General features: G+C 40.5%; 1 protein-coding gene across 1 annotated transcript in view; it reads left to right on the top strand.

The window, feature by feature from the left end:
* The window catches only part of LOC118123324 (proline-, glutamic acid- and leucine-rich protein 1), an 11,601-nt gene extending 6,972 nt beyond the window's left edge, over positions 1-4,629 (top strand). The window contains exons 5-6 of the mRNA XM_035180672.2: positions 698-859; positions 1,651-4,629. Coding sequence (XP_035036563.2) covers positions 698-859; positions 1,651-2,753 — 1,265 coding nt within the window. The 3' untranslated portion in view covers positions 2,754-4,629. The remainder of the gene's footprint in view (positions 1-697; positions 860-1,650) is intronic.
* Positions 4,630-10,079: the final 5,450 nt, after the last annotated feature.

Below are 10,079 nucleotides of genomic sequence, written 5' to 3'. Positions count from 1 at the left end.
GCTTGAAAACGAATATCGTCCACATTGTGATCATTGCATTATAACATTTTTGATAAAGCTTTTGTAGGCCTTTCCTTTCCATACTCATTTAAATGTTAAAGTAACAATACGCATTTTTAAGCTATAAATTGCAATGATAATTTGACTTTGAAACTTGAAGTTTCACACAACACTGGAAATGTACAGATTAAGTAAAGAATATACTTGCATTGATATTGGGATAATAATAACGATTGTTATTATTGTAATGTATTTTCATTAGTAGCAATATAAATGTATATAGATATAATGCTAATGCTGATTTTCAAGTGTTTTTCATTTAGGGTTTAAAACGACAACCTTCAGGAACAAAAATCAATCTTTAAACTTTCAGATAATTATGACATCATTTAACATTTTCGATATTGACTCATGTAAATTTGTATCTTTTTTTCCCCAAATTATTCATCATCTCTTTTTAATAATGAATAAACCATCTACCAATGATAACAAAATAAAAGCAGCTATTGAAGACCCATTTTAAGTGTTTTATCTGAAAGTTGATATTATAGTAAAATCAACACAAACAAATGAAATGTCCAAAACCACACTTAATGCCACAGTGTAACCCGAGTAGATGTTCAGAAAACAGACAGAATCCTTCAGGTTTGTTTTTCATAATGGTAAAACATTTGTGTTCATTTCCTGTTTTCTGCAGGGTTCTGGCTCTTGTGGACGGTGCTGATCCTCTTCAGCTGTTTCTGTGCTTACCGCCACCGCCGGGCCAAGCTGAGGATCCAGCAGCAGCAGAGACAGAGAGAGATCAATCTGATCGCCTATAACGGAGCCTGCAACTACCCTTCCTCGATGCTGGACCTCAGTATGTTCCCTTTATGTTCACACACGGGTTAGATGCACAGGGTAAACAGGTTTAAAATGATGCAGAGGGGTTGAATACTTTTAAATACAGTGTTTTATATGTTGAAAACAACTGTCAAGGTTCAGTTGTCCACACCTACATTGAGATACATCTACAGTTAGTTGTTTTATTAGTTGCTACCCTGGCAATAGCTCCTGTTGATTGGTTGATATCCCATTATTACTTATTATTATCATTTATTTTTAGCTGAGGGATTACATGTGAATATGGAGGATCAACACTGGCAAAATTAAAAAAGTTACTTAATACCCACCTACTTAATTAACATACAGACAAAGAAATACAAAAAAACATGTAGAAAATTAAGAAATTAAGAAATACAGCAACAAATAAATGTATGAATAAATTAATTAATCAATGTAGGACTACAATTAAAAAAAGTATATATAAATGAAGAAAAAAATGCACCAAATTTTATTTATTGTATTATTCATTTATGCATTTGTTTATTTTTGATTTGGTCAGTTTCTGTCTTTGATTCATTTATTGCTCTCGTCAATATTTGCTGCAGCAGTGCAATCTGGCTCGTTGATGTGTTTGTGGTAGTTTATTGACAACAACGGAGGTGTCTAGCTCAGAGGCTTTATCAGGTTTTATCTTCACATTACTTGTTTGTATCAATTTGTCGTTTTAGTATTTTCTAATGATTTGTTCACAATTCGAAAACCAGTCTCATCCTAGTAAACGTGGGAGTAGACGCCACATCTGAGCTGATGTTTCTTTCCACACAGGTTTTCTGGCTTCTTTCAAGTTGCCGTCTTACGAGGAGGTGGCGGCACAGCCCTGCACCCCTCCTCCGCCTTACAGCTCTGTCTTCGCCCTGCAGGGTGGTAGCATGGGGGGTCCTAGCTCCTCCTTCCCCTATCACCACCACCAACGTAACCCCTGCCCTCCCTACCTGGGCCCCGGCCCAAGCGGCATGACGTCCTCCCAGAGCTCTGACAACTACACCAGCTGCTCCTGCGAGTCGTGCTCCCTCACCTCCCCCTCGAGCACCTCCTTCTCCTTCCAGGTGACAGACGAGACGTTCGACAGCAGCCACATCTCCACACCCAGCGAAGCCTGGGGCGACTCTGCCATCGTGCCAAGGGTAGGCGCCACCTTTCCGTCCACACCCTCCCCGCCACTTCCATTGCAACTTCAACCTGATGTTATACCAGCGGCTGCTCCAGACGCCGTACCCGTGCAGAGACGCTCCTCTAACGGCAGTGAAGGAAACTCGCCTCCGGCTCCATCGTTTTCTCTTCCTCTACGCTCTCATCCTCCACAGCCCTCTCGCCTCCCGCTTTCTCCCCTCACCCTGTTGTCTTCCCTCCCTCCTGGTCAGGTCCATCCTCTCATCCTCTCAGACCCACTTGGAATCATGGCTGTCCAGAAAGAGAAAGAAGAAGATGCTTCACCTCATGGTCCGACCCCCAGGCCCACGCTGTCTCCCCCCAAACAGGTGCTCATCTCCTCAAATGTGGCCACGTTCACACGTAGCAGCAGCAAAGGGGAGCAGAAGCTAGAAGAAGAGGAAGACGAAGAGGAAGACGAGGAGGAGGATCATTTCCGGCACAGACGACTGACGGGTGACTCCGGCATCGAGGTGTGTCGCTGCCACGTGAAGAGGGAGGAGCAGGAGGAAGAGGAACTGCAGAAGAGGCATGTGGGTAAAGGAGGGAAAGAGGCTGTGAAGGGGGAGGAGAGGGAGGACGTGCTGCACGACAGCCTGGACTGTTCCCACCGAGCGAAGGCCGGCGGGCGGTCGCCTCTCTCGGACGACTGCGCCGGGCAGCGCGGCCGCGTCTCCTCATCCTCCCGTGGCCTCCAGAAGACGGTGGAGGCCTCGTAGGCTGACGGCCAGTGAGTTTAAACAAGTGGAACAAAGTGAGATGTTTATGGTCAACGGCTTCAATACAGATCAAGACTAGCAGGTGAAAAGTTGAATCACCTCAGAAAAGTCTTGCAGGTCTTTGTGGTTACGAGCCAAGAGACAGGAAGAGGAATAGATCCACCTGTTTTCTCTGTGTTTTATTTTAAACGAGAACCTGAAAGTGGTATTTTGTAGTTGGTTGATTTGGTTCGTGGTTTAGGAGAAAACAGATCTTTTTCTCGAGAGTGATGAAATGCTAACGAGTTGCTCCTTCTCTTTCTCCTTTGTTTCCCCACATGCTAACCAAATCAGTTTTCACAGGTAGCTTCGTGACAACATCCCTTTACCCTTTACTTTTTATCTCTCTGCTTGCTAAAAAAGCATTTTAGCTGTTGTCAGTGAAATAGTCAGTGGTTCCCAACCTGGGGGGTCGGGACCCCTCAAAAGAGTCATGAGAGGATTAACCCCATAAGAAAAATGAAGAACACGTTCGACCATACAGAATTATGTGCTAATTTTCCAATGTTTTCCTGATCGTAAACAATCTGAGAAGCGAAAAATCCATATTTGGGTTGAGCTGCTCACAACTTATCAACTTATGCAATGTAAGATGGATCTCAACAAGATATTCCTTTGATTTACGGGGTCATAAATGTTTGGAACCACTGTCTTTAGTGGTAGAATAGCAGTATACCATGTTCTATATGCTATTTGATCAGCAGCTGTAACCATATTTGTATAAAGTACATGAAGTAAGATTGTGGAACAGGTTATTTTGAACAGAGCAGATTGAAAACTTTTAATCTACTGGCTTCTGATTTTTTGAAAAACTCAAATATTGATCACTAAAATATTCCAGATGTTCTATTTCTTGTCGGGTGACTTTTTACTTGCACCAGCCTGTTCCCTCTGTTTACCAGAGGAAATAATGACCGAAGGCATCTATTGTGACTGATTCAAGGTGTGTGTGTGTGTGTGTGTGTGTGTGTGTGTGTGTGTGTGTGTGTGTGTGTGTGTGTGTGTGTGTGTGTGTGTTTTATACGTTTTGTCTTCTGTTGTTCCCTTAAGGACAAAGAGGGTGCAAACATTGATTTTTAAATGTATGGGTGGCAAAGCTTTACAATGATTATACTTTGATGTTTCAGACTGTTACATGAATATTCAGCATAATTACCCGACTGCTTGACTTTGGATGTAACGTGTTCGAACATGTTCCTGTTTGGCCGATGCCATTTTTTTTTGCAGGGCAATGGGGCCGTTGAGTTTTTAAACAAGGCAGAAACTTTAAGCCTAATCTCATCACTGATCATGAATGTAAAAGGTAATGTATTGCAGCAACAAAAAAAAATATATATATATTGAAGATGTTTACGGAGATTTTTTATCGCATGTTGCTCGACTGAAAGAGTTTGGAAAAGGCAACGCAAAGTGGCAGTCGGGGCTTTGAGACGACACTTGAAATGTGATGTCTGTCTTGGAGAGCGTATACCTCCGCCAAAGCTGATTGGCCACTTTATCACCCGAATGCATATTGAGGTCAGATTCATACACCATGTAAACAGAAGGTTTTCTGCAAACTGTTTACATTAAACTGGCAAAATATCCATCCTCTGATACATGCATGTTAACGTACAGTAACTAAATAAAGATCAGCCCCTACAAATACTTATTTTGATTCACTATCCAGATCTTTTCCAACCCGTTCATAGATGTTAGCACTCTATGTCACATGTCTGATTTTTTTACATTAAGATCTCTATGAAAAAAACAACCCAAAAATGTAGAAAAAAAGAAACTGCACTTTTCGCAGTGTTAAAGAAAGGGGAAAGAAATCCTTGATCCACACCAACATTTAATGGGTTGTTCCCTGATCCATACCACATCCTTTTGTGGAAATCCATCCTGTGGTTTTTGTGTAATGCTGTTAATTAAAAAACATACACAGAAAAAAACATGATGTCATTGGCGGAGGTAAAAAAAACAAAAGTTGTAAATGTATAAAGTGAGGGTTTACAGTCGCAGTCAGTTTTATGCTTTTATTTTGAAAACTGCTGTGACTAATCTGAGACTGTTTTTCTCTAAGCGTGTCCTGGTTTGTATATAAAACCACTCGTCGGTTGATATTCCAGTCGTACGGCGTGTGTCACTGACGTCTCTGCCTGTTGGTGGAGCGTGAAACCTTTTGATTGATGCTCTGTATGTCCCAGGATTACGTGAGGGTTAGTCTCAGTGCTGCTTAGCAGGAGCAGCACGTGTTCTCTTGTGATTGATCCTCAGTACAAAATGTACTGGAGAATAGATCGAGTGTCAGAGAGAGGAGGGGAGCATGTCTGTCCTGCTGTAGTTTGTTTTTAGTGTCTCTGTAGTTTAATGATTCGAGGCCACTTCATTGTGTCCTTGGCTCAGTGGGACGATGACTTGCCTGAAGGTTTCGAGTCATTTGTAGTTCTGCGGGCGGGAAACGGCGATTCTTCTCTGCGATACCTTTTATTGGTCAAAGACAAATCATGTGTGTCCAGGGAGTGGAAGTAGGTTGTGTTGCAGGTTGTGTTGCAGTTTGTCATCTGGATCTTCTCTGTTCGAAGCTCTTGTGCAGTGACTCACAGAGGTGACCTATCAGCAGAAAAGCCTTTGGGCTGCTGTACATGTTTTTAGCTTTAGCTCAAAGAAAAGTCATAATTTTCACTTTCATTAGTCTAGAGGTTTTTTGAAAAATCCAAGTATATGGTGCCTGGATGAAAATAGACTTTCTGTTCGGCATACAGTAGTTTTTAATGCTGCTATGTGAATGTGTGTGTTTTCTGTAAATTGTGTGTAGTCGTACATCCAACGTTTTTTCTAGCAGTGCTTACGGCAGTCTCTTTATAAAATATACGCAGTACACGTGAGACTTGCAAAACTAGTATTTAGCAATAGTATTCACACTTTTTTCCTTATTCTAGTCAATGCTGGTTGATAGGAAATGAACTGTTGTGAAAAAAGACATTTACCTCTTCATTATGAATCCGTGAGCTGTGCCGGGCAGAGGCCCTCGATTGTACATAACACAGCGGGGTCTTTTTTCTTAAATGCCTTTGGCTTAAGGTTTCTCCCAAGTGCGAACTCAGATCTACTGGTTTGTGTCTCTCATGCATGATCATTACGTTTGAGTCACATAGCCACACATTTGTCTTTCTGAGGGAAAAGTAGCTGAGAGTTTTAGAAACTCCTGAGGATTTTTCTGGATTCCTCAAAGTCTCTTCAGTCGATCTTGATACATTTTTCATACATGGTAATAAAAACATTTTATTAATTTATATATTTTTTGTGTAGGAAACATCGAAGGTAGGAGATAAAGTTGTGTAAAAATCCACAAATCTGTTATTGTGCACTGGACTTTTATGCAGAGCAGAAGAGAGAAGTTGATGATGATTCCGAAAGTGTCATTGAACGACCTGCGTTTTATGACGATCATTTGAAAAACACATGTTCAGCTCTGTGACTTGAATGCAACACGAGATTCACAAACCGGAGCCAGTTTTACCACGACTCTGATTTCACGTAAAAGCCAAACTGAGTTCAGTGTCTGTGGAGCTAGTTTAGTGTGAACGGAGAAAACGCCCCAACCCTCCCCTCATTTCCACAGTGTAGGCCAAGGCCTGATACAAGACTGTTACCTCGCTGAGTTTTGACTGCAAAGGACTGTTTACTTTTCCTTATCGAGATAGTATCTACTCTATATTTGTACTGACGTTATTTTGTAATGCCAAGAATTGATGAACAGAAGGAAAAAAAACAACAACAACACAACACACAGAGAGCCCACACTCTCGGCTGAACTAGTTTGCAAAGGAACCAACAAAACATGAAAAACCTGCTGATGCGGGAAAAACTCAAGGCTGTTTGTGAAACTTCTCCTTCTTACTCCTGCAGCGACGGGAAGCACAGGATTTATAGCAGTATCTGTACGTGATCGTGTGTGGAATAGTTCCGATTAATATTACTACAACATGTGGTGTTCTTTGAGGGTATCTTTGTGCAATTCTACCTGCGGCTCTTCAGTGTGCTATGTGTGGGGGAGTTATCGCCAGCCGTGTGTTGTCGTGCTGTTGAATCATTGTCGCTTATTATGAGGCCAAAGTTGACTGTCGTTGGTATTCGTTGACATGATATTTGTCAATATAAACACCTAAACATTTTTCTGTCATCATGAATATCAAGTTGATTTTGTATCTTGGTGTATAGCGTAGAGATTTCTGTTGCGCACTCTGACGTAAAATCAAACAATGCGATGCTCTCACATTTTTTGATATATATCTAAATATATATATTTGGTTTCACATGTTTTGGTGCTTTTTTCATATGGTGGGGTTTTTAGGTTTCTTCCATTTGAGTTTTTTTTTTTATTGATGCTCTTTTCTGCCATGTTGAACACTGACATCTGCTTTATTCAACAAAAACTGTGGATTTTGTGTCAAAATAAACAATAACAAGCGCTAACGAACACGTTTCTGTGCTTTTCTGAACATTTTACACACGTGTAGTTGGAGCTGCCGGACGTACCAGCAGTGTTCCGCTTTCAAATACGGATAATGAATAACTTTTATTCACCCACTCATGAGAAGCAGCCACTGTCACACTCAGGATGAATCATTAGGCCACACTCGCTGTGAAAGCTTCATCGTTTATCAGGTGTAAACCACAAGAAGATGAAGAAGAAGAACAATATGAAACCTGTGATTATTTCTAATGGGCAGATTCGCGGTGCTGACATCCACAACATGTATTAATGTTATTTGAATTTCACATTTCATACAGAGGGAGACTCAATGGGCTTTAGAGGAAACCATAGAAAACACTAATCAGATAGAAAACACAAATAGACACTCCACACCAATAACCTAACCTTAGAGACACCCATAGAGCTCACATACACAACTATAATACATTATTCCTATTACAACACACACACACAAACACACACACACACACACTATAAACTACTAAAAGCATGAGAGAAAATAAATTTGTAAACAAGCAGCAAATCAATTCTATTCCGTTCCGGCAGCCAGTGAAGTATTTTCAGTACAGGTGCGACACGTTCTTTTTTCTTAAACTGCCACTAAGCACCTGGCTGCAGCATTCTGATGAGCTGGAGCCCTGTAAAAGTGCATTACAGTAATCTAATCTACTGGAGATAAATGCATGGGCCATTTTTTCAGAGTCAGACCTGAGACAGGAAGCTCGTAAGTTTGGAAATGTTTTTGAAATGGTGGAGAACCCTAAAGAAAAGATAAATATATCAGAACATTGGCAGTCTTTTGTCAGTGCAGACAAACAGCACATGCTTGTTATGTATCACTGGCATTGACCAGGCCTTTCCTTTCTTATTGTTCTTCTCAAATTCAGTAATTTGCTACCCCACCAGAAATATTACTCAATCCACGGCTGGATGATACCGTTCAGTCACAGCAGACATTTGACTTGTGTCGCCAAAACTCCAGGGGCCACAAAAGCTCTGGAATGAACTGTAATATTGATCAATGTAATGGTACATTTGTTCAGAATAATGTTTGACTAAACTGCAAAATCCACTCACATGACGAGGGGCCTTAAGTTGGGTCCTGCTTTATTTCCTGAGGCTCAAAATCCAATTTAAAGAGCGTCCTTTTTTCAGCCTTGAGCTTACATGTTGCATGAGAGGACACAGGTGCAGGTTAGCTTGGGGGCTTTCCCTCAAAACACAGCGAGGTCTGTGCTCCCCAAAATGGTGGTACTCTATATGGGTCATGTGTTGATCTCCTCTCTGATTTTCATGCACAATTGATGGAAATACACACAATTTGTGGAAAAGGTGGAAGAGTTCAAAGACCAATGCTCTGATATGTTATTGTGGGCCAGCTACTGTGTTGTGACGCAAACCACAAGAGGAAACAGCATAAAAAAGGGATTAAATAAACACATTACACCGAGTGCTGTAATGAACTGCAAGCTAAGATGCATAGGTTACAGCGCCATCGAGTGGTGTGATTTTGACATGTCCAGCAAGTTCATTTTAAAATTATGCAAACATTATGTTTTTTTGAGCGAGGAGAGGAGGACATGCAACAATATCCAGAAGATCCACCACTGGGCACAAATAAGGGACAATTACAACGTCATCAACGCAAAACCCTAGATGGCAACAAAATTATTTATTTTCAAGTAAAACAAATGAACAAAACCGTGTTGTGAATAAGCTCAACTTGTAAATAGAGGAAGCATTGCTTTTTAACTGGGTGAGTCTGAAACCACAGGACTGGGTGGAGCACAAAAACATCTGGTCACACCACCTACAGTTTTCCATTCATCCAGCAGCCACTGCATTGGGCAGCAACCACCATACATACTGTATATGGGCCATTAAAGAGGCTGAAAACCAGTTGACTTTGTTAAACTGATCCACGCTGATACAATTTGATGCATTTAATCTTAATTAATAAAAACATTTCTTAACAAAGTACAAAGTACAAACAAAATACTTTGTAGCCATGAGCACATGAGCACATTACTATGATGGAAAAGAAGACACTTTTATGTTTTTTTTGCTGATATCAATTTATTAATAATTTTATTGTTTCACAGATACAGATCAAATGTTATGCAATTAATGTAAATTTATTAAAAAAAACATTTCTGAACTAAAAAGTATTAAAAATACCTCATAGTACAAAGAAAATGCAGTTATAGTTGCTTATTATACCTGTACCAGTATAAATCTAAGCAGGCTGTATATACTGTACATTATACAAACGCAGTACTGTCATAAGATTCACGTACCTTGTGTATATATATGCACCCTGTACATATTGATCCATGATTCACCCATATAAGTAACCTTTATGTTATCGATCCATATTAGTTTGAGCATGTTTGCACCACTGCACTATTGTCCTCTGGTCAAAATTACGTCATAATTAGCAGTTAAATATTTCTTGTCCTTCCATTGCACTACCGTCTTGTGCAGTAAAAATACTAGTACACATACTAGGAGTCAAATTCCTCTATGTACACTCTACACTATGTACATGGTAAATAAAGCTGATTCTAAATATTTGTATCTTGGTATCTTTCCCTTGCTAATCTGTTTAACAGGCAATAAGGTTCTTGATTATTCAATGTAAATATTTGTGTGTTTTGTTGAGAAACACATTTGAAAAGGACATTTAACAGAAGGTTGATGTTTCTCCTGCTCTGTGATTGGTCAGCGTGGACCAGCACCCACCCCCTGCCCGGACCACTCCCCGTGCGCGCTTTCTCCACGTGACCCCTGTGCGCTCGCTCCTG

This window comes from Hippoglossus stenolepis, chromosome 2 (genome assembly GCF_022539355.2).
Source record: "Hippoglossus stenolepis isolate QCI-W04-F060 chromosome 2, HSTE1.2, whole genome shotgun sequence".
NCBI lineage: Eukaryota > Metazoa > Chordata > Actinopteri > Pleuronectiformes > Pleuronectidae > Hippoglossus > Hippoglossus stenolepis.
Note: the sequence above shows the minus strand (reverse complement) of the source record. Positions and strands in the feature narration are given on the sequence as shown.